This window comes from Geotrypetes seraphini, chromosome 3 (assembly GCF_902459505.1).
Source record: "Geotrypetes seraphini chromosome 3, aGeoSer1.1, whole genome shotgun sequence".
NCBI classification, from domain to species: domain Eukaryota; kingdom Metazoa; phylum Chordata; class Amphibia; order Gymnophiona; family Dermophiidae; genus Geotrypetes; species Geotrypetes seraphini.
Genome location: NC_047086.1, coordinates 139,093,011 through 139,118,481, shown reverse-complemented (window position 1 = coordinate 139,118,481; position 25,471 = coordinate 139,093,011). Strand labels below are relative to the sequence as shown.

General features: G+C 45.7%; 1 protein-coding gene across 1 annotated transcript in view; it reads right to left on the bottom strand.

Moving 5' to 3' along the window:
- Positions 1 to 251: 251 nt before the first annotated feature.
- AGBL5 (ATP/GTP binding protein like 5) overlaps positions 252 to 25,471 on the bottom strand; it is a 327,772-nt gene continuing 302,552 nt past the window's right edge. Inside the window, 2 exon segments of the mRNA XM_033939734.1 lie at positions 252 to 1,093; positions 25,356 to 25,471. Coding sequence (XP_033795625.1) covers positions 814 to 1,093; positions 25,356 to 25,471 — 396 coding nt within the window. The 3' untranslated portion in view covers positions 252 to 813.

Below are 25,471 nucleotides of genomic sequence, written 5' to 3'. Positions count from 1 at the left end.
CCAATTGCCTTTTATCTCCTGAGAAAATCAAATACCCTTGGAACAACTTAAACAGGTGATTTGATACTAGACATTTAGGGCTCCTTTTACAAAGGTGCGCTAGCGTTTTTAGCATACGCCCAAAATCAGCATGCGCTAGCCGAAAAATTACCGCCTGCTTAAAAGGAAGCGGTAGCGGTTAACATGCGCTAAAACCGCTAGCACACCTTTGGAAAAAGGACCTTAGTGAAAGAAAATATTTCCTATTATAGTACCCTTATACGTAGGCTTTTATTTAAAAATGTTGACTTGAAACCAATTTGCAGAACAGAAAATCATTAGTCAACAAGTTCAAAAAATTACAGAGATCTACTTTATACCTTCACAGAAATTTGTTTTGAATCGGAGAAAAACCTGTGTTTACATTTCAGACAGTTTTTCAGTTAGTAAATTCCTGAATGGTTCATAGTCATTAATTTAACACCAATAGCTAACACAGATTTCATATGGGATAAAAATCTCTTTTGGACAGTATACATGAATTACTCAAGTCAAATGACTAACCATCAAAAGAAAACTTACTCAAGATTTTGCACAGGGCAAAATGATAAAACTGATCACACTAAATAAAATTAATTCTAATAGATGACCACTGTAAAGTGTAAACTGCAAAATGCCTCTCTTGGGAAGCAGGGCCAGGAATTCTTTCAGATATTCAAAAAACACTATAGAATAGATTTAAAAATGTAATGCAGGAAACAATTTGCCAGTGAACAAAATTCATTTCTATTTAATTATGCACTTAGAAAATAGGACAGTAGTAAATTGAGCTTTTCAGGGTGGCTCCTTCTTGCAGCAGTACCAAATATACCAGAAAAAATGAACCAGGGCCTGCCAGAACAGCTGGAAGCTTGGCTTACCTCGCACTGGTCCCAGAACCCTATGGCTGCCTTTCTGTGGACTTGTGCCAGCAGGGCCAGAAGCTTTGTTAGAACTGAATGTAAAGTTCGTTGAAGCCTTAGTCTGTGGTGAACTGTGCTGGCTTCCACTGCTTCCATTGCTGTAACTCCTGCTCCTGTGGAAAGTGTTCTCAGATGATAAAGCAGACACAAAGCTGAAAGAGAAATGAGATGAAACTATCAAAAACAATTGTTAAACAGGACTAGAGTCAAATATGTGGCCTTCAACAGGTAAGCATATTTCTAACAGCTAGATTGTCTGTGGAAACCACAAAAATAAGAAAACTAAAATATATATATATATATATATATATATACTTGTATAAATACAAAAGTGTAGCCCACACAACCATACATCGGTTCATAGACAGTAACGCGGAAGACAAAGGCGTGCGCTGACAACTGAGTGCAAGACGGAGGCGCCGAAGAAAAAGACTGTTTTTAGGGGCTGCGACGGGGGTTTTTGTTGGGGAGCCCCCCCCCCACTTTACTTAATACAGATCGCGGCGGCGTTGTGGGGGGTTGTAACCCTCCCACATTTTAGTGAAAACTTTTTCCCTAAAAACAGGGAAAAAGTTAAGTTTTCAGTAAAATGTGGGGGGTTACAACCCCCCAAACCCCCCACAAGTGGCGCGATCTGTATAAAGTAAAGTGGGGGGGGGGCTCCCCCCCACACCCCCTGTCGTAGCCCCTAAAAACAGTCTTTTTCTTCGGCGCGCACTTCCGCACTGCGCTCAGTTGTCTGCTCGCGCCTTTGTCCCGGCGCGCTTTTGACCTGACACCCCATACATCCATACGTAGATGCAAAATGTCTTTGCAGACAGAAGCAATGTTTAGAACAGGGTTGTCCAACATCGATCATTAAGGACCACAATCCAGTTGGATTTTCTGGATTTTCCCAATCAATTTGCATGAGATCTATTTGAATGCATTGTTTCCATTGTATACAAATAGATCTCATGCATATTTATTTGGGAAATCTTGAAAACCCAACTTGGCGAGGGCCGAGGTTGAACACCCCTGGTTTTAGCTTGTAGATATGTAAATATTATGTTAGAGTTTGACGGCAGAAAAGGGCCGGTGGCCCAACAAGTCTGCCCACACAATAACCCTCCCTCCTACAAGTCTACTCAAGACAAACCCCCCCACATGAAGTATCCATCTTTTAAGCAAACTCTGAGGTACTCCCACCTGTTGGTCCCATCGACGCTTGAAGTCAAGCACGCTACTGGCCTCGACCACCTGGCGAGGAAGACTATTCCATCGATCGATCACCCGTTCGGTGAAGAAGTATTTCCTGGTGTCGCCATGGAATCTTCCCCCTTAAGTTTTAACGGATGCCCTCGTGTCGATGTGGGACCCTTCAGAAAAAAGATTTCTTCCTCCACTTCAGGCGACCCGTGATGTATTTGAATGTTTCTATCATGTCCCCCCCTTTCTCTGCGCTCCTCGAGAGAATATAAGCTGGTTAGGCGTTCTTCGTATGGGATGCCTTTAAATCCTGAAACCATCCTAGTGACCATTCTTTGGATCGACTCCATTCTCTTCACATCCTTTTGGTAATGAGGCCTCCAAAACTAGACACAGAACTCCAGGTGAAGTCTCACCAGGGATCTGTATAATGGTAGTATAACTTCAGGCTTTCGGCTGATGAAGCTCCTTCTGATGCAACCCAGCATTTGTCTAGCCTTTGCTGAAGCTCTCTCCACCTGATTGGAAGCTTTCATATCTTCTCGGATTAGAACTTCCAAGTCCCTTTCTGCAGTAGTTCTTAAGTTTTCACCGTTCAGGGTGTATGTTCTGCATGGATTTCCGCTCCCGAGGTGCATTACTTTGCAATTTTTGGCATTAAATTTTAGTTGCCAAGTGTAATTTTTTAGAGTTGTTTTCCTCTGTTGAAATATAGTATTATGATGGTCCTATTTTTTTTATATGTTTATAACACAGCTTTGTTTTATCCCAGACTTGTCATCTGTGAACCATAACGCCACAGGTTTGGTTTCATTTTTATGAACTTGTATACACATTATTATTTGTTTTGTTTGTCACATATGTATATCTTTGACATATTGATCATTTGTGGTGTCCATACGTATTTATTTATTTATTTGATTGGCCTCTGGCATTGATTTATTTGTATGGCTTAAGAAAGTTTTTAACGTGTTTATTTTTATATGATGTGATTAAATATGTTGTGTTGTTTTTATGTTTAGTGACCCCTGATGCAAGCGTTCTTCAGACACCGAAACACAGTGCTGTGTCGGGTCCACAGCTTTTGCTTGTGTCCTTTTCTGAAATAAACAAGTTGGTTTTACATCAGTGATCTTCAGTGGAGTGTTCATTGTCCGTTGTCCGTTCCTACTTCCTTCTGCGCTGTTTTAAACCCTTGGGTTCTTTGTCCTGTTGGCTTGGACTTCACGTCTACAGTGGACAATGTCATTCCAACCGTGGGAAAATGTTCTCATATTTTCAGATGGCCATCTACAGGATCTTTTACAGAACTGTCCTCCGTTTGAGAATTCCAAAGAAGCAAGTGTCAATGATAACCTGGAAAGTAGATGGTCTGAATATGTAGAACTTAAGAAAAATGTAGTAAGTAATAAGTTACACTTTTGGACACTCATTAACTATTGCAGAGCAAGGAGGATTCCAAGAGGCCTTCGTATAGTTAAAGCACCTACAATGTTTTTGGACAATCAAATCTTTTTAGATCATTGGACTGCCATTTTAAACAAGTGCTCTTTAGACTTAATGATTTTATTGGAGAAACTTCTAAAGCTAAAGCTGAAGAGTCAAATGCTTCAGCACAAACAGAAATGATATTGTTACAGGATAAGGATACACATTTTGAACATATATCTATGGAGATTAATCGTAAACTAGAGGATCTTAAATTAGAAATCAAGGCTGGTAAGATCAACAAGTTCAAAAGGGACGAAAATGATTACAAAAAGGTTTCTATATATCCGTATTCTACTGCAAGAATTTTCAATAAAAGGAATAATGCACATAGATAAGATATAACTCAGGTATCGTCCCCACGTATTCTAATCAGACAGTGGCTGGACCATCTAACTCTACACGAATTAGGAAACGCATACGTACAGAATCTCCCTCTAACAGTCCTGTACAGAAATCTCCAAGGACCACATGACAAGCCCGTTCCTCTCCCAAACATGATTCTTTTTTAGACAAAATTTGGAATTCACAACCTCCTAATGTCAGGAGACAATCTCAGACTTATCCTCCAGTGACAAACAAGTTTTACCCTCAGTATCATCCTCAAACTATGAACAGATTTCATTTTCAGTACCATCCCTCAAATTATGAACAGATTTCGGTCTCAGTACAGGGGACGAGGCAGAGGGAGAGGTCGGGGGTACACCAGATACCCTTCTCACAGTCACAGACCATATATGCACAAACAGAGTTGGCAAATAACTCAACCATAAACACATCAGTGATAAAGACTTTTGATATTCCCATTATTAACATTTCCGATCGTGTTTTGAATTCGAATGAGACAGAGGTTTTTAAAAAAGGCCTGTCTTTCATTCCAACAGTAGGTTATAATTCCTTTCAAACAAGAGTGGACTTATTCAAATTCATACATAAGTTACGTATTATACAATCCTTTGCTAATACTACTAACACGTACATAGACATGTCAGTTGTGAAACATCCATCACGTTGGATTCCACCAGGCAATGTTGATCCTCTGATACATAGTTTTTCATCATGTGTTGAACGTGATATCAAAAGATTAGAAGGAACCAAGAAACAGAGATATTACAATATGACCAACTAGAGAGTGAGGCAATTAAGACCTTGAGACAAGATTACAGCATTGTCATTAAACCAGCCGATAAGGGCAGTGGGATGGTAGTTCAGAATAGGGGAGATTATGTAGCAGAAATAGAAAGGCAAGTTCAGGATAGAGAATATTATATTCCCTTAGATACTGATCCCACAGAGACTCTTCAAACAGCAATTTCTGAGGTGGTTAAATTTGCTTTTGCAGCAGGATATTTGACTGATAAAGAGAGAGAATTTCTTATTACAAAGACACCTGTCATTCCCATATTTTATACTCTCCCAAAAGTTCATAAATCCATGCTTACGCCACCTGGGAGGCCTATAGTCTCTGGTAACAGTTCGGTTTTGGAATCCCTCTCTATATTTGTGGATTTTTTTTCTAATACTATATAGCCCTCAGATGCAGTCTTATGTAAGAGATTCATCACATTTTATTAATTTGTTAAATGACTATAAAGGTGACCTATTTAACATCCATCCATCCATTTGACATCCATCTTGTCATATTAGATATATTGTAGTATCATTGTATACTAACATTCCTCAGTTAGAAGCACTCATTATTATAGAGAACATGATTAGGAATAGAAATACATATCGTAGGATCCCTAAACATTTGGTGCTCACCATGGCCACTATAGCACTTACCAAGAATTATTTTATGTTCCAAGATCAAATATATCAACAGATCAAGAGTACTGCCATGGGTGCCATGATGGCACCTGATATTGCCAATCTGTATGTTGCTAATTTTGAATCTATTCATTTACAAGATCACCCTTTGAAAGAGAATGTCCAGTTCTACAGAAGATATATAGATGTCATTTTTATGTTGTGGAAGGGTGATATTGACACCTTGGAGGCATTTCTGGTCTGGTTAAATACACATGATTCTAATCTTAAGTTTCAAATGCAACATGATTCCCTCTCAATTTCATTTTTTAGATTTGATGATTAAGAAAGAGACCATGGATTCACTACTACCTTATATAGAAAACCAACAGACAGAAATGCTTTCCTTCATTATGAAAGTTTTCATAATCAATATTTGAAGAAAAATTTACCTTTTTCTCAGTTTTTAAGGTTGAAGATTTGCTCTGATAATAAAGATTATACACGGCAGTCTATTACTCTCCACGAGAGATTCAAAAATAGATGTATAAAAGAGGGTTTTAAGAAAGCAAATACATATCATAGGGAAGATTTACTTACATCACGAGCACCACCAGACATTGTTTGTACATTGAAATTCTCGCATTTGGCAAATGACATTCAGAAGATTATTAGACAGCATTGGCACATTCTGGAAGGACATACTTGCTTTAGAGATAAGCGCCTTGTTGTCGCATACTCTAGACAGAAGAACTTGAAGGAACATTTAGGGCTCCTTTTACTAAGGTGCGCTAGCGTTTTCAGTGCACTCACAAAATTATCACACGCTAAACCACGCGGTACGCTTCTAGAATAACGCCAGCTCAATGCTGGCGTTAAGGTCTAGTGCGCGCTATTCCGTGCGTTAAGGCCCTTACGCACCTTAGTAAAAGGAGCCCTTAGTTCCATCTTTGTTGCCAACTCCAAAAGCTAATACTTTGACTCCTCAGGGTCATCGCAAATGCAGTAGATGTACTGTCTGCAGGCACTGTTTAGAGATCTTGGAGTTTGTACATCCCAAGACTGGGAAAGTTTTTACCCTTAGACATGGTTCAGATTGCAATACTGCTAAGTGATTTTATGTCCCTGCAACCTTTTGTATATAGGAAAAACAAAACAGTTAGTCAAGACCCACCTGATCGAACATCGTAGCTGCATAAATTGAAATATACAGACAGCACCCTTAGTGGAACATTGGGTTAAGGAAGGGCATACCATAGAGAATATTAAATTTTTTGTACTTAAAGTTATTAACAGTAGTAGCAGAGGAGGTGATCTGAATAACATACTTTACAAAGAGGAACAAATATTTATTTTTCAATTTTATACAGTAATCCCTCATGTTCTCAATTTAGAACTTGTTTTTCATCTGTTTCTTTGAGGGTTCCCCCTTTTTTCTTTTGTTTTTGCCCCACCCCACCCCTCTTTTGTTTATAAATGCTTTTTAAGCATGTTCCATTAGGTTTTGTTTTATTTTTCTGTTTGGTCTCTTTTTTTCATCAACAAGCTTTTATGTGCACTGTTCTACTTGGTTTTAATGTGGACCTAGTAGTCCAGCCTTCCTGTCAATCAAGTCCAGCCTTCCTGTCAATCAAGTTAAATTTATAACATATATTTGTTTTGGTTATTTTCAGCATATTTTCTTCCTTTTTTGTGTGGTTTTACTTATTTTTCTGTTTTATGGGAGTGGTTCCCCCCAGGTATTTAAATGCTTTCAGTAATAGCTTTTCAGCGTTTTTTGGTTACTCTGGCATGTTAGTTGGACCGAGGTAAGTGGACATATTTCATGGTTTATTTAACTTCACCTAGGGCTCCTTTTACAAAGGTGTGCTAGCGTTTTTAGCAAGCGCTATAGTGCATGCTAGCCGAAAAATTACCATCTGCTTAAAAGGAGGTGGTAGCAGCTAGCACGTGCGGCATTTAGCACGCCTTTGTAAAAGGAGCCCCTAGATTTTGTGTTTTTTAATATAGCTTTAGGTGCATTCCACTTTTTTTACATACTTGTTTAGCATTTCTTTGCCCCAGTTTTCTGACACTGCTACTTGCAGTTCTTCTGCTATGTAGTTGTAATCAGTATTTTTACATGCTTCTTTCATATAGTTCTATATATTGGGGGGTTTTTTTGGTTGGTGCTCTGTTTTTCTGTTTATTTTGCAATTGTCTTGTTCAATTTGGTGGTTTCATTTTTAGCGTTTTGGGTTCTCCCTCACAGTTATGCCTACGGATAGTTTCCTTCTTTGTTGTCCTTTGATTTTCTTCTGTTTCTTTTTGTTTGGTCCCCTTTTTTTTTCTCATGAGCACTTCTTGATGTTCTTTATTCTGATGACAGTTTGTTTCTTTAGTTTTTTCCAGTCTTTTTAAATTGGGGTTTTTTTTTTTCTTTTACAATTCTATCACCTCAGTCTATATCAGAGCCTTTTTTTCAAGCTCCATTCCAAGGTGTTTCTTTTTCTCTTCTTTTTCCTTTGGTGTGGTTTTCCTTCCCCCTCCCCCTTTTCTTTTCTCTTTTGTCTCTTTTCTTTTTTCTTTCTCTCTCTTTTTCCCCAGGCTCCTCTTTACCTGTGCCTTTTGATATCTCCTTTTTTCAGCTCAGGTTTTACAATGCATGAAATGATACACTAGAGACTCTCTGTACATTCTATAAAGTTGCTATTTTGTTACAAAGTTACAGAATGGTACACTTGAGACTTTCTGCATTAATATGCTGCATGGTTGCTACCTTGTTACAAAACTTGTTCTTTCAATTAAATAGTTTTTGAAGTTTGTTTACGCAGCTACATGTTTTGTGCTCTTTTATTGTCTTATGTAAATAGCACAGTTACTTACCGTAACAGGTGTTATCCAGGGACAGCAGGCAGATATTCTCAACATGTGGGTGACGTCATTTACGGAGCCCCGTCGCGGACAGCTTTTCTCAAGAAAACTTGATTTTTTTCTCAAGAAAATTTTTTTCTCAAGAAATCTTGAAGTTTGCTAGTGCTGCACTGCACATGTGTGTGCCTTCCTGCTCAGCTAGAGGGCGCGTCTCCTCAAAGTGGACCTCAGTTCAGATAGCTAGCAAAGAAGCCAACCCGGGGAGGTGGGAGGGTTGCAAGAATATCTGCCTACTGTCCCTGGATAACACCTGTTACGGTAAGTAACTGTGCTTTATCCCAGGACAAGCAGGCAGCATATTCTCGACATGTGGGTGACCTCCAAACTAACGAGGATGGGACGGTGGGAGAGTTGGCAATTTAGGAGAATAGATTCCGCAAAACCGACTGGCCAAACCGGCCGTCGCTCCCGGAAAAAGTATCCAGACAGTAGTGAGAGGTGAATTTATGAACCGAGGACCAAGTGGTGGCCTTGCAGATCACCTCTATAGGCGTGGACTTGAGGAAAACAACAGACGCCGCCATCACCCTGACTTTATGCCCCGTGACCCGACCCAGCAGCGGAAGACCAGCCTGAGCGTAGCAGAAGGAAATACAATCAGCCAACCAGTTGGACAAGGTGTGCTTGGAAACAGGATGGCCCAACCAATTGGGATCAAAAGATAGGAAGAGCTGAGGAGCCGTCCGATGAGACTGGGTGCGTTGAAGGTAAAAAGCCAATGCTCTCTTACAGTCAAGAGTGTGAAGCGCCACTTCACCAGGATGAGAGTGGGGCTTTGGAAAAAACACCTGAAGAACAATGGACTGGTTGAGGTGAAAACCCAAATCACCTTGGGCAAGAACTTGGGATGAGTACGAAGGACCACCTTGTCATGATGAAAGACCGTAAAAGGTGGGTCCGCAACCAGAGCTTGCAGCTCACTGACTCTGCGAGCAGAAGTGAGAGCAACTAGGAATACCACCTTCCAAGTGAGGTACTTTAGATGAGACTTATCAATGGGTTCAAACGGAGGTTTCATCAATTGAGCCAGAACCACATTAAGATCCCAAACCACGGGAGGAGGCTTGAGTGGAGGATGAACATTAAAAAGGCCTTTCATGAATCGAGAAACCACCGGACGGACGGAGAGCGATTTCCCATCAATCGGCCGATGAAAGGCTGTAATCGCACTAAGGTGGTCTCGAATAGAAGTCGATTTGAGACCAGACCGAGACAAATGCAGCAAATAATTCTGCAAGGAAGGCAAGGGGGCAGCCAGTGCCTCCATGTGACGAGTCGCACACCACACAGCAAATCTAGTCCATTTCTGAGAGTAGCACTGGCGAGTGGAACTCTTCCGAGAGGCCTCAAGAACATCCCACACCGAGGGAGAAAACTTGAAGGAGAGAGTCAGGTGGAAAGGAACCAAGCTGTTAAGTGCAGAGACTGCAGATTGGGATGCAACAGCGAACCTCGACTCTGAGACAGCAGAGAAGGAAACACAGGCAGAAGCAGAGGCTCCCTGACACTGAGCTGGGGGAGAAGGGAGATCCACGGCTGCTGGGGCCATTGTGGAGCTATCAAAATCATGGTGGCATGAGCTGCACAAGAATCAGAGGAAAAGGAGGGAATGCGTAGAGGAACCGGCCTGTCCAATCCAGAAGGAAAGCATCCGCCTCGAGACGATCCGGGAGTAAATCCTGGAACAGAAGCGAGGCAATTTGTTGTTGAGGGGCGAGGCGAATAGATCTATGTGCGGCTTCTCCCAGCGAGCAAACACCTGGCGCAGAATCGAGGCATGGAGTGACCAATTGTGTGGCTGGAGAAGATGATTCAACCTGTCCGCAAGGCAATTGTGCTCTCCCTAGATGTAGACCGCTCAAAGGAAGATGTTGTGGTGTATCGCCCACTCCCAAAGTCGAAGAGCCTACCAGCACAGAGACAGGGAACCCGTACCCCCCTGCTTGTTCACATAATACATAGCCACCTGGTTGACCGTGCGTACCAAGACAACCTGATCCTGAAGCAGATGGCGAAGGGCTACCAGGGCATTGTAAATGGCCCGAAGCTCCAGCAGGTTGATGTGGAAACGACGGTCGGCACCCGACCAAAGACCCTGGGTCCAGAAGCCGTCTAAGTAAGCCCCCCAGGCAGACGCGGAGGAGTCTGTTGTTAGGACCTTCTGCAGCGAGGGCGTGAGAAAGAGCATACCTCTCGAAAGATTGGAAGAGTGCGTCCACCAGTGGAGCGAACGCCTCAAGGAGGAAGTCACTGCAAAGCACTGAGAGGCGGGATCCCGATCCTGCCTCCACTGGGACGCCAGGGTCCACTGAGGTATCCGGAAGTGAAGTCTGGCAAAAGGAGTCACATGAACCGTGGAGGCCATGTGTCCCAACAGGATCATCATCTGCTTGGCGGAGGCCGTGCACTGAAGGGAGACCCTCCGGCACAGGTGGATGAGTGCAGCCTGCCAAGAGTGAGGCAGAAACGAGCGGAGGCAAACCGTGTCCAGCACAGCCCCAATGAACTGCAGAGACTGAGAGGGGCTCAACTGGGACTTGGGAAAGTTGACCTCGAAGCCCAGGCGCTGAAAGAATATAATAGTCTGTCGGGTCGCTGAAATAACACCCCCCCACCCGCGACAGAGCTTTGATAAGCCAGTCGTCGAGGTACAGGAACACCTGAAGACCCTGCGACCGCAGGGCCACCGCCACCACCACGAGGTATTTGGTGAAGACTCGGGGGGACGAAGCGAGCCCGAACGGGAGGACCCGATACTGCAGGTGAAGGTTTCCCACCTGAAACCGAAGGAACCTTCGACAGGCCGGGTGGATCGGGATGTGAGTGTAGGCCTCCTTCAGGTCCAGAGAGCAAAGCCAGTCCCCCTCATCCAGCAGGGGGTACAACGTGGGAAGAGAGAGCATACGGAACTTCTCCTTGACCAGGAACTTGTTCAGCTCGTGGAGGTCCAGGATAGGGCGCAGGTCCCCGGTCTTTTTGGGGTCCAGAAAGTACCAGGAGTAGAACCCGGAGCCCCGCTGACACAAAGGGACCTCCTCCACTGCCCGGAGATAAAGGAGGGCATGAGCTTCCTGGAGAAGAAGGGAGAGTTGCGCTCTGTTCGAAAGACACTCTCCTGGGGGCTGGGCCGGAGGCGGCACCCGGAACTGTAGGAAATACCCCTCTCTGATGACGGAGAGGACCTAACTGTCCGCGGTGATCAGTGCCCAACGGGGAGAAAAGGCATGGAGGCGGCCCCTATAGGCAGAGGAGAAGGCTTGAGGACGGAGGGGGCCGGCCCGAACCCAGCCAGCCAGCCAGTCAAAAGGACGGCGCAGGCTTAGCCGTCGCCGGGGCCTGAGGCTTCTTAGGGGCCCTCTGCTGTTGCTGACATCGAGAAGGTGGCCTGGAGAACGCCGGCGTCGATTCCTGGGGATAGCGCCAGTGAGGCAACTTGTACAACTTAGGAGGAGCGGGCTTCGCCTTGGGTCGAACCAACGAGGCAAAGGAGCGCTCATGCTCAGAGAGGCGTTTGGTGGCCACCTCGATAGAGTCATCAAAGAGTTCGTTGCCCAAGCACGGGAGATTGGCCAGCCAGTCTTGCAGATTTGGGTCCATGTCCATGATGTGGAGCCAAGCCAGGTGGCGTATGGCTACCGCAAAGGCGGAGACCCGCGAGGACAGTTCAAAGGCATCATATGTCGCCTGAAACATATAAAGCCGAATCTGCGACAGCGTATCCAGGAACCAGCGGAATTCCATCTGGCGATGGACCAGCAAATCATCCAGAAAGGAGGGCATAAATTTAACACATTGTTTTCGTACAGGTGCCTGCCAAACTTATTCATAGTCTGGCCTTCCCGGCTCGGTGGGACAGCCGCATAGACCCGGGAAGAATTGGACTTCTTCAGGGAAGACTCCACCACCAGAGAATGGTGAGAGAGTTGAGCCTTCTCAAAGCCCTTACAAGGGACCGTCCAGTACCTAGACTCCATTTTGGAGGGAATGGCCAGGATAGCATAAGGAGTCTCTAAATTCGGGAAGAAAGTCTGTTGTAAAACAGGATTCAACGGGAGACGAAGGGATTCCTTGGGAGGATAAGGGAGCTCCATCTTCTCCAAATATTTCCTGGTGAACTGGGAATCAGACTGGAGGTCCAAATTCAGCGCCTTGCTCATGTCCATCACAAGCTTGGTGAAGGAGGATGGCTTGCCCGCAGAAGATCCCCCTAAGGTGGAAGCCGAGCGGGATTTCATGGTAGCAGAAAATGAGGGGGAAGCCTCCCTCGAATACTGTGCCAGCATATCAGTGTCAACAAGCATGGACGTCGAGGATGCCCCACTAAAAGAACGAGGGGGAGTCGACGACGGCTTTGCGTTTAGAAACCTGGGAAGGCGAGGACCCTGGAGTCCGAAGGACGGAGATCTGAGAAGCCCTCTCCGGTGAACCCAGGGAGAATAGACCCTGCGACCCCAGAGGGATGCGGGAGTTCTCGACCTCGGAGCCCCACGGTCCCGGGACCGAGGCGGCACCGGAGAGTGGAGAAGACTAGGGACATACAGTACCAAGTCCAACTGCTTGATGGACCCCGTAGTGCGAGGGCCCGGAGACCTACCCCGCTTCGGGGAAGAATCTCTGGGCCGCTTTGCAGACCTCTGCTCCGAGGACGAGGCACGTATCGACCGATGCTTCGCATGAATCCAGGCAGCGGGAGAAGTCCGCCTCAAGGGAACAGGCGAGGAATCACACGAGGAAAAAGCATCGAGACCGACGCAACTTGCCTCAAGAGCCCTCAGCGTGACGCTCAGGCTGGTTCACAACGAGCGAGGGCGAGGCCAGGGCAAGATGGGCTAGAGAGTTGCGCGGGGACAGAAATCCCACCCATCCCCGCCAGGATCCTCTCCATCCCCACAAGTAATTACCTCCATCCCCGCCCTTTCCCTATAAAAAGCAGCAATTGCTTCTCACAGGATCATAAATTCCACAGTTTCTTTTTGTGTTTGCGCTGCTGTTTTCCTTGTGGAATCTCTTTGGTGAAACTTTTTTTGTTTTCTGTTCAGGTAATTAACTTATAAACCCCCTCTTTTACTAAGGCTGACGTGTCCATTATATTATATGGATGAACCCTGCTTCCAAAGCCTTCCATCCCTGTGGGAGTCCCGTTAGCTAGAGAGGGGTCCCCTTGGGAGTCCCGTGTACCAGAGGGGGGGGTCCCCTTGGGAGTCCCGTGAACCAGAGGGGGGTCCCTGTAGGAATCCCGTGGGTTAGGGAGGGATTCCCGCAATCCCCGTTCCCATGCAGACCTCTAAGCTGGGCCAAAGCCGAGGAGATCTGCGAGGTTAAGATAGCCTTAAGCATATCCTCGAACATCGTCACTGAGACCAAAGGATTCGGACATACTGGTGCCCCAATGCACTCCAACGAGGGCGACCTCGATGTAGAGTATTCCCTTAAAGTGGAGGCATGCTTGGAAGGAGGTCTCGTCGAGGACGGCAGGACTACACTCACTGCCTGGGCGGCCAGAGACTCCAAGGAAGGCTTCTTCGGTAGCTAAGCTGAACCTGAGGGAGGAAGAGGAGACTTACCCGAAGCCAAGGTCTTCGAAGCCGGAGCCCCCGAGGACTTCGAGGTTGAGGGCGACTTGCCCGGGACCGAGGTCTTTGAGGCTGACGTCGAGACCGAGGCCAAGACCGGGGTCGAGGAGTTACCAGCTTCCATTGCGAAGAGGTAGAGAATCTTCACCCGACGCCGCTGAAAAGCCCGAGGCTGAAGGGTGGCACGAGGGCAGGAGTCCGTAGGGTGATCGATCCCGAGGCAAAGGATACACCAACGGTGCGGGTCAGTGATGGAAATAACCCGACTGCACTGCGTGCACTTCTTAAACCCGGTCAGAGGCCGGGACATATGGTACGGAATGAGGGCCACGGCACAGTCGAGGCCGAGCAGCCACAGAAGAACCGGGCCCCCAGTATTCGGAAAAAATGAAAAACAAAAAATTTTTTTTTTTTTGAAAAAGGCAAGAAAACAATAAAGACGCAAACACAGCAACTTCAGACTCAAAAACAAGAAAGAAGCCATGGTGCAAGAAAGGCACGTAGGATCGCAGAGAAGAGAGACAGGGCTTTCTGGCTCTGCGGAAAACTAAGAACTGAGGTCCACGTTGAGGAGATGCGCCTTCTAGCTGAGCAGGAAGGCACACACATGCGTGGTGCAGCACTAGCAAACTTCAAGATCTTCAATCAAGTTTGCTTGAAAAGCTGTCCGCGACGGGGCTCCGTGGATGATGTCACCCACATGTCGAGAATATGCTGCCTGCTTGTCCTGGGATAAATTATGTTATAGAAACATAGAAAGATGACGGCAGAAAAGGGCTATAGCTCACCAAGTCTGCCCACTCTACTGACCCGCCCCATCAAGTCTGAGTGCCTTACTAGGCCTCTGTAGGGATCCCACGTAGATGTCCCATTTATTCTTAAAGTCAAGCACGCTGGTGGCCTTGGCCACCTGCTCCGGAAGCTTGTTCCAGTGACCCACCACTCTTTCCGTGAAGAAATACTTCCTGGTGTCACCCTTAAATTTCCCTCCTTTGAGTTTGAGCGGATGCCCTCTTGTGGCCGAGGGTCCCTTGAGTAGGAAGATGTCATCTTCCACCTCGACACGACCTGTGATGTATTTAAACGTCTCAATCATGTCCCCCCTCTCCCTGCATTCCTCCAGAGTGTAGAGCTGCAACTTGTTCAGTCTCTCCTCGTACGAAAGACCCCTGAGCCCCGAGATATTCCTAGTGGCCATTCGCTGAACCGACTCAACTCTAAGCACATCTTTGCAGTAATGTGGCCTCCAGAACTGCACACAGTACCGTATTTTCGCGGATATAACGCGCACCTGTGTAAAACGCGCACAGGTGCCCTCCTGCCCGTAATGTAGTGCGGGGTGGGGTTAGGGGGTCGCCGTGGCCAGGAGGGTTTGGGCTCCCTTCTGGCCCAACTACACAAAGGTACGGGGAAGGCGGGTGGGGGTGTCGTGGGGGTCGGCCAGGGGGGTCGCGGGTCGGCTGGGGGACGGGCGGAGGTTCTTGGGGGGGGGCGGTCGTTGGAGGGAGGGGGGTTTGCGTCGAGGGCAGGAGGGCCTGGGATCCCTCCTGCCCGTAATGTAGTGCGGGGTGGGGGTAGGGGGTCGCCGTGGCCAGGAAGGTTTGGGCTCCCTCCTGGCCCGATATTGTCGGGAAGTCGGCGGTCCTTCGGGGTGGGGGTGCGAGTGGTCCTGCCGGGGGGGGATGTATCGGACGTCGGGGGAGTCGGCCGGGCAAGAGGGCTTGGGCTCCCTCTTGCTCCGATCGTGGATGCGGGTGCGGGTGGGAGCGCGTGCGAGCGGGTCGTTCGGGGTGGGGGTGCGAGCGGTCCTGCTGGGGGGGTGAATCGGGCGTCGGGCGGGGTGGGAACTATGTTTAAAAACTTTTCTATACCGCACTCAGGCATATAACGCGCGAGGGGTATGCGCGGTACGTAAAATCACGTATAACGCGCGCGTTATATCCGCGAAAATACGGTACTCCAGATGAGGTCTCACCATGGTTCTGTACAGTGGCATTATGACCTCAGGTTTCCTGCTTACAAAACTTCTATTGATACATCCCATCATTTGTCTTGCCTTGGATGATGCTTTCTCTACCTGTTTTGCAACCTTCATGTCTTATGTTGTAATTTTTTAGTTGTTTTCCCCTGATGAAATATAGTATTGTGATGGTCCTATTTTTTTTAATGTTTATTAAACAGCTTTGTTTTATCCCAGACCTGTCATCTGTGAACCATAACGCCACAGGTTTGGTTTCATTTTTATGAACTTGTATACACATTATTATATGTTTTTGTTTTGTCACATATGTATATTTTTCACATATTGATCATTCATGGTGTCCATATGTATTTATTTATTTATTTGATTGGCCTCCATCATTGATTTATTTGTATGGCTTATGAAAGTTTTTAACGTGTTTATTTTTATATGATGTGATTAAATACGTTGTGTTATGTTTTTATGTTTAGTGACCCCTGATGCAGGCGTTCTTCAAACACCAAAACACAGTGCTGTGTCGGGTCCACAGCTTTTGTTTGTGTCCTTTTCTGAAATAAACAATTTGGTTTTACATCAGTGATCTTCAGTGGAGTGTTCATTGTCCGTTCCCACTTCCTTCTGTGCTTTAAATTATGTATGTAATCCTGTAAACCGTTTAGTTTAAACGGTATAGAAATTTTTAAAATAAATTAATTAAAAGGAAACAATACTACTAATAGGACCAAAAATTAGGGAATGAATAATGATTATTTATTTATCTACATTTAAATATGTAGGGAACATTTCTATATGAAGCCATATGGCTACGTGCACCACGTGGGTGACATCATTCATGGAGCCCTGATACATGCTGCCCAACATTCTTACATTTTCTAGAAACCTTTGGAAAGCCAAATACACATGCATGTGTGTCTTCCAACCACCCAACTCGCACAGGACCCTCAGTTGTATTAAAAAAAAAAAAAAAGCAAAAAAATCAACTCCTAGGGGACATGGAAGGGTATATAAAAAATATGCCCTGCTGTCCTCGGAAAACATTTGCTAAAGGTAACTTTGCTTTCTCACATGTGGGAATTCCCTAGCTACAAGGCTCACTGAAAAACAACAAACAACAGACAACAGAAACATGCAAATTATTCATGCAAATGTTCACTGTAATCCCTGATTCTCCGATACGATGGATCACTGTGAGAGCGAAGCTCACTCCCCTCCCTCCCACCAATGAAGGGCCCCCCTACGACCCACAACAAATGCGGCACTGGGAATCCCACCCCTCCCTATGCTAGCGAAAAATGGCAGGAGGGATAGCCATTCCTTCCTGCCATTCCCCCCCTCCCCGGCAAGACACAACTGGCAGGAAGGATGCCCCCTCCCTCTTGTCAATGCCGACCTCCGCCCCCTCCCCGGCAGTGAAACAACAGGAGAGATGCCTACTCCCTCATGCCACCAAAGTTCCCACTCCCGCAGTAGGCATCATGTGATGCACGAGTAAGGGCCTAAGGCCCTGAATTAGCTCAGATGCATAAGGCTCCTCCCTCTGTATCCTTGGATATAAGGGGGGGAGGAGTCAAAAGATCCTGATTGACTGAGGGGCCTTAGGCAATCTTAGCCAATCAGGGACTTTGCCCCTCCCCCCCCCCCCCCCGGTGCATCACATGATGCACTCAGTGAGGAAAAGGTCCACCATTTTGGACTGGCAGGTCTACGAGTGGGGACAAACTGAGCTGTCCTCCTGCTCCAACTTCTCTGAATAGGTACCGAGGGAGGAGGGGTTCAGAGGGTGGGGTGGGGTTTCAGTGAGACCTTTGTGGTAAGAGGGGAGTAGTCAACCCTCCTGCCATTTTTTTCAGGGGGAAAAGGGGAGGATAGGGGATGTTTGGGGGGATACCTGGCATGGGAGTGGGCCTTCAGTGGCAAGAAAGGGAGTATGGCATCCTCTCTGTCATTTCGCTGCTGCCATTGGGGGGAATCGCCATGGCAGGTGGAAGTGGGCATCCCTTTTGCCATTTTTCCTGGCATGGCAGGAGGAAAGTGGGCATTCCAACTGACATTTTTGCTGGCACAGGTGAGAGGGGGTTGTTTCCTGGTGCCAGTTCATCAGGGAGCGCCGTCATTGGTGGTGGGGGTGTGCTTTATTTTTTATTTTTTTTTTCTAATGGGGCACATATTGTGCATGGTACTTCGCTCATGGTACTTCGCTGATTTACCAGCTTTTCTTCTGTGTAAACCGCCTAGAAGTCAATTGATTGTTGGCGGTATAGAATAGTGACTGATTAAAGGGAAAAGTTAAAAAGGCAGAATGAGGTCTGGATGCACTTAAAGCAGTGTTTCTCAATGCTCGGTACATGTACCCTTGGGGGTATGTGGGCCACTTGGGGGTATGCGGCTTGGCCAATTCCCGCCCAATTGTAGAGGTGGCAGCCAACACCAGGGATCCCATATTCCTGCCTTTCCCCCTCCCCCCAAAGCTGCTTCTGGTGATCTCTGCCTGCCCAGCCCTCCCCCTGCCCCATAGTTGACATAGTTATCACCTTCTTCGAGCCACATTCACTCTTTTGATCTTCAGCAGCACTCCTTGCATAGATGGACACACCCAGCGATTCACAATGCTGCACATAAGTAGCTGACCCAGAGGGAAGGCTTGTTGGTCAGCCACATACAGCGTGTGAATCCCTGCTTGTGCCGTCCCTGCTGAAGACAGGAGCGGTTGCAGCTCGAATAAGAACTGGGTCAGCTTCTGGGGGGATAGGTGAGCAGGGAGAGAGGAAGCCCCAGCTGCGGCAGGGGGCGGGCAGGAAGGCAGGATCCCCGGAGGCAGTGGTGGCTTCTACAGATAGGCAGCTACTTACATACAGGGAAGGGGCACAACACAGATGGAAAGGAGGGGGCATGAATATGAAACACAGAAGAGAGTGAGGAAGGGGGCACTAACTTGGGACATAGGTGGGAGGAAATAGAAAGGGAAAATTGTTGGGTATGAGTGTGTGAGTGAGAGGGAACGATGGTGGCACATGGGAAAGGAAGAAAGGAAATTTGGTCATAGAGAGAGGAGAGGGAGATGCATGGGGGAGAGAAGAATGAGAGGGAGAAATGTTGGATATGGTGGTAGAGAGGGAACAGAGGGACAGATTGAAGGGAATTGCAAGGGAGAGGAATGTTGGATATAGTGCTGGAGGGATAGATGTGGCATTGTGCTGGAAAGAGGTGACAGAAGGAGAAATTGGCATGGGGGTTGTTGGGCATTGGTGAAAAATACTGCACATGATCCAGGGATGAGAGAGGGAGAAATGTTGGATGTGACAGTAGAGGGGGTGGGAGAGATGCCTGGATCTCTCATGACAGATGGACAGTGAGAGAGAGAGAGAGAGAGAGAGAGAGAGAGGGAGATTTGTTGCCAATAGGGGTGGAGGAGAGGGGAAGAAAAGTTGGATTCATGGAGAGACAGAGAGAGATATTGGTTAGGGAAAGAATGAGGTCTGGAGAAGAGGAAGTGTGCAGGAGGCAGAAAGTGTTGGACTCATTGAGAGAGAGACGATGGGGAGGAAAGAAAGGAGGGAAGGAGAAATGTCACACTCAGGGGAAGGGGAGAGGGCAGAGAGTAAAAAGTTGAACTCATGGAGGGAGAGAGATGGATGTTGGTTGGAGAAGAGAATGAGGACTGGAGGAGAGGAAGCGTGCAGGAGGCAGAGAGAAAGAGAAGCTGGACTGGTGGAAAGGAGGGAGAAATGTTGGATGTGGCAATAGAGGTAGTGGGAGAGATGCACCCTGGATCTATGCATTCCCCCTGGAAGGTCCCCTCCTCTCAGAAACTGCCCGCAAACGAATCCTACAGCCATCCCACATCTCTGGAATCGACTCCCCCCCCAACTCAGGCAACAGAACTCTTTATTGACATTCCGTAAAATGGTAAGACCCTCCTCTTCAACTAAAGGTCTTCCTCAGTCTACACCCCCCTTAAACCCCACCTCTCTCTTCTCTCCCCCTATTTAACTTCTCCCAAAATTTCAGTATAGTCCTCTCTTAGTCTGTACTCTGATAAATTGTCTGTACTCTGAAAAATTGTTTGTACTCTGATAAATACTGCACAGTCTTGTATGTCCAAGCATCTAAACCTATTGTACATCTTATTTGTCTAATTACTTCTACTGTGTATGTTTACTTGTAGACTGTTCTGAGCTACTGGGAGAACGGGATATAAATCTAAATAAATAAATAAATAAATCAATAAGAGAAGAACAGTGAGAGAGAGAGTGGGGAAACATATTGCCAATAGGGGTGGAGGAGAAATGAAGAAAGTTGGACTCATGGAGGCACAAAGAGAGATGTTGGTTGGGGAAGGGAATGAGATCTGGAGGAGAGTAAACATACAGGAAGCAGAAAGAAAGAAATATTGGATGCACAGTCAGAAGGAAGTGCAACCAGAGACTCATGAAATCACCAGACAACAAAAATAGGAAAAATGATTTTATTTTCAATTTAGTGATCGAAATGTGTCAGTTTTGAGAATTTATATCTGCTGCCTATATTTTGCACTGTATTTGTTATTAGAGGTGACTGCATATTTTAAAGTCACTTGCCTTGACCTCTTTGAAAACCCCCCAAATACAAATGATAATTAACATTTTCTCTGTAAACAGTATGCTTTGTGTTTTTAATTTTGTGGTTACCATTATGTATTAATAAGATTATATTGTGTGTATATGAAAAAATGGATGGAAGAAATTGTATTACAATTAGTACTATTATTATGGGGGTGGGGTCCGGGGTGGAGCTTGGCGGGTCTGGAGCGGAGCTTGGGTGCGAATACTCGGTTGATATTTGTTCGACTTAGGGGGTTCTTGGCTTGAAGTTGAGAAACACTGTCAGACAATTTTGTGAATGGAAGGAATTACTAATAAATTCTGAGAGTTTAATCTGAGCTTTCTTGAAGAATAGGTGATAATTCATCGATGAATGCGGGGGGATTTGTGAGCCTAGTTTTAAAAGTGAGGAGGAGCATAATTTGTAGGTGATACGATGGGAGATAGAATAGCCAATGGCAATCATGGAGTAAAGGTGTTACATGATCAAATATTTTGGCTTTAAGAATAACGTTTTATAGCTGTATTCCCTGGAGAATTTGTAATCAGCGGATTTCCTTCTGAGTTAACCTTGATATAAGGATTACAGTAGTCAAGTTGAGAGATGACAAGAGAATGGATAAGAATGTTGAAAGAGGAAGGTTCTAGGAGAGTAGAAATTGAACAAATTAATTTTAATTTAAAGAAGCATTCCTTGACGACGAGTTTATCTGATCATTATAGTGAGTTTGTTGTCAAGGACGACGTTTAACTACCTACATGGCATAAATACACATGAGGCGAGTCTCTTTCAATTGAAAGGAAGCTCTGGAATGAAAGGGCAAAGGATGAAGGTGAAGGGATTAGACAAATAAGTATCCTCAGAAAATACTTTTTCTGGAAAGGGTACTGAATGCATTGAGATTGGCCTCCTATTAAGAGGTGGTGAAGACCAAAACTGTATCTCAATTCACAGAAGCTTAAGATAAATACATTGGATCTCTAAAGGATAATAAATAGATGGCATGGATAGGCAGACTAGACAGGCCATATGGTCTTTATCTGTCTTCATTTTTTTCCTAAGTTTCTATCTTTCTCTGGAGGCAGAATGCTGCTAAACTCCAGCACATTGCACACAAATAGATGCTCATATAGGGCTGGTAAGACTGGATGTGAGAAATGAGCATACAACTTTGAAACACTTTCCTCCAAAAAGACTCCAGAGTGCAAAGCATCCCTGCCTGGGGCAGCTGAGGCATGGTTCCTCAAGCTTCTGGCTCTATTAAGAGTAGATTTGACCACCATGGAATGGTAACAGAAGCTATGGCTTCTCAAATCCCAGAGCTTCGGGACTTATACATGGAATGTGTTATTTGGAACAACCTGTATAGAGTGAGGTCCTCCCAATTTCTCATCTGTGCAATTTTTAATGCATAGGCACTATCACAGCGTTTTTAGGAGGGGATTCATAATATAAGACATCCAAAATTCTTGGCCATGGCTCATCTTCAAATTCAAAATGGAATGGCTTTCAACCCATTTCCCTCAAAAATGAGGGTCATTCCATGTCAAGTGGTCCAGAGTTTCCCACTCAACCATCTCAGAATGGATGAAAATTTTCAGGGACCTCTATATGAAGATAGCCAAAGTTTGGGACATTGGTCTCTCAACTAGGTCCAAAGTAGGGGCTTCCTTTATTTGGGGCCACTTTTTTGTATCCTATGAAGATGTATGAGTGAAATTTGACCAATTGACATGGAAATTACCAAGAGAGAGCACCTCTGGGGGATATTTTCTTTCTTCCTGCAATGAGAGTGGTCTCCAGAGAAGCCAAATAAAATCCAGGGAAAATATACACACTCACCCTGTAGTGCGTCAGCTATAGGGTCCTGCTGAGGCACCCACACCTGCACCAAAGGAGTCCCTAACTCGGTATACAGACATTATGGTGCCAGTGTCCAGAACAGCCCCTGGGCAAGATTTTTTGCCCACACTCATGGACCCATGCCAGCTCCCCTGCCCTGTTAGGACCCAGAAGAGGCGAAGCCCCAAAGCTCCTGCCCCTTCCCCCAGCATGCTGCAGCATGTGGTACACGGACACTGTTCTGGTGCCAATCTGGCGCAATTCACACATATAGTCGACAGAGGAGGGGCTAAGGAGTCCATCCCAATCAATTTTTAACAAAATTGAGAGGCATTTTTAACATAAATTCGAGAGGAAGAAATCACGATTGACAAAAATCCAAGATGGCCTTAAAAATAAACACTTTTCAAAATAGAGATTTGGGGTTTGGGGAGGTGGGAGACCTGAACCCTATCCTCAGAAACTCAAAAATGATTTACAGAGTTCATAGACCAACCCTGAAGCTCCCATAGGAATCATGGAGGTGTACTCAGTCTCTGAAGTTGCCTGCCTGCCTGCAGCTCTGTACACTGCAACTGAATGGAGGAAAAGGATTTTCTGCCTCAGAAACCACTTCAATAATTGACCAGACTTGAAGGTCTTCGAACTGCTAGTCAGACAGATTCTGACTGTAACCTCTCCACACAACTGGGGACAGGAAACACAGGCTACACCCTGAAATCTGCACTTAAACCCTTGACCAGGTCGGTAGGCAAGTAAGCTCCCAGGGGAATAGACTCCAAGTCTGAGAAAGGTGGCACACAGCAGGCTGGCTCCACAGGTTCACTGAAATTTCTCTTGTGAAGCAGCAGTCCAGCTCTGCAGAACTGCGTCCTTTTGTCTGGTGGAGGACACAGCAAGGAGTTTCACGGCACTGAAGCCACCAAAAAAAAAAAAAAAAGTACTTTAAGCAACGAAAAAAAGAAAAAGAAGCAGAGCAGATCAGAAGACTTCTGGATGGATTGTTTGCAGAAATTGAAACTGCAGGGGGCTCTATCTCTCTTTCTAAGGTAGGAGAAGCACAAGCTCAGAAAAGTGTTTGGATTTCTGCAACTCCCGGATTGCAAGAAGGGATTGAACTAGAGAGTTGTGCGGGGACAGAAAATAAACCAGTCCCTGCTGAAATCAAACCTGTCCCCGCTGGAATTGAATCTGTCCCCACAAGTAAACTTTTCCATCCCTGTCCATCCACATAAACTCAGAAGTGGTTTATTTCATTTTATATATGCTACTGCATTAAGATTCTGGTAGAGATCCATTTACAAATAAGCAAAGACACTTAAATTAATTTGGAAATATTAATTAGGAAGAATGCATATTTTGTAAATGGGTCTCTGCCAGAGCCTCTAATGTAAATATAAAATATAAATACTTCACCTGATGAGGACCCTCAAGCTATATTATTTATTTATTTAATTTTCTATACCGTTCTCCCAGGGGAGCTCAGAACGGTTTACATGCATTTATTCAGGTACTCAAGCAGTTTTACCTCTCCTGTCCCGGCGGGCTCACAGTCTAGCTAACGTACCTGGGGCAATGGGGGGATTGAGTGACTTGCCCAGGGTCACAAGGAGCAAGCGTGGGTTTGAACCCACAAACCTCAGGGTTCTGAGGTCGGAAGCTTTAACCACTGTGCTACACTCTCCCCTATATCAGCTGAGGATATAGCTTGAGGGTCTGAAGGTGACCAGGGGTCCCTTTTGCCAAGCTTAGCAGGCAGCAGTAGCGTTCCTGAGTCACAGATGCTGGCACCTCAGTGGCTCAGGGATGCTGCCAGTGACTGCTATGCTTGGTGGAGGGAAGTTCTGATTGCTTTTGAGGAGGTCCTCAGCTGGTAGGTGCTTGGGGAACCCCACCAGCCACAGCAAGGGTCAGCAAGTACTTCAGCATTGGAGAAATAAAACCAGGAATGCATTTCTTCCTACCATGGTCCAGCATTTCTCTCTTCCCATCCCTCCCAATTGTACAGCATCCACATTGTACAGCATCCCATTGTACAGCATCCCTTCTATCCCTGGATCATTCTCCCTCTTTTTCCCCTCCCCACTCATGCACAGCATTTCTTCCTCTCTCCTCCACCCCCATGTGCAACATGTCTCCCTCTCTTTCACTGTCCATCATCTCTCTCTCTCATTCCCTCCCTTGCTGCAAAGAGAGTGGGAAAAGAGAGAGAGGGATCCAGGATGCATCTCTCCCATCCCCTCTACTGCCACTTCCAACATTTCTCCCTCTCTCATCCCCTGGACCAAGTGCAGCATCTTTTGTCCCTATCCACCAGTCCCATGCCCAACATTTCTCTATCACCTCTCTCCAGCACTATGCTACATTTCTCCCTCCGTTCCCTCCACCACCATATCCAACATTCCTCCCTCTTGCATCCCTTTCAGTCTTTCCCACTGTTCTCTCTCCACCACCATATCCAACATTTCTTCTTCTCATCTTTCTCTTCCCCATGCCTCTACCTCACTCCTTTCCCTCCCTATGCCCAATTTTCCTCTTTCTTCCATTCCCCGTGTGCACCATCTCTTTCCCTCTCACTCACAAACCCATGTCCAACAATTCTCCATTTCTATGCATGAGAGATTTGCATGCCTGTCATCTCATAACATGCAAATCTCTCCATGCATATTCATTAGGGATGTCTAGAAAATCTGACAGGTGTACCCTTAGTCTATAAGATGCCACGTGCCTCTGTTATTATTTGTTACATCAGACTAACATGGCTACCCCTTTAAAGATTCAATAGGTTTTTTCCTGGTTCTCAGAGGGCTTACTATCTAAATTATATTATTATTTTTTGTACTTTTTATTGTAATCTGCCTTGTACTTGATTAGAGCCAGGCAGAATGAAATGCTAAATTAAGTTTGTACCTAAAGCAATGGAGGATCGAGTAACTTTCCCAAGATCACAATAAGCCTAGTAAGATTCAATTGAATGTTGACTTCCTTGGTTCTCAGCCTGCTGTTCTAATCAGAGGGTATTCCCTTACTGTATATCAGCAATATAGAGGCTAAAATACAGTTTAATATGACGTATAAGTGGAGAAAGTTAAATCTTACTTGCAACTCTTGGGTGGGGTTCTGGTGCCTCTTTTCTTGGAACCTGCAGTAATATTCTTTATGTTCCTGACATGCTTCAGCATCCACGCCCGCAGATTAATAAGGGCAGTTATATT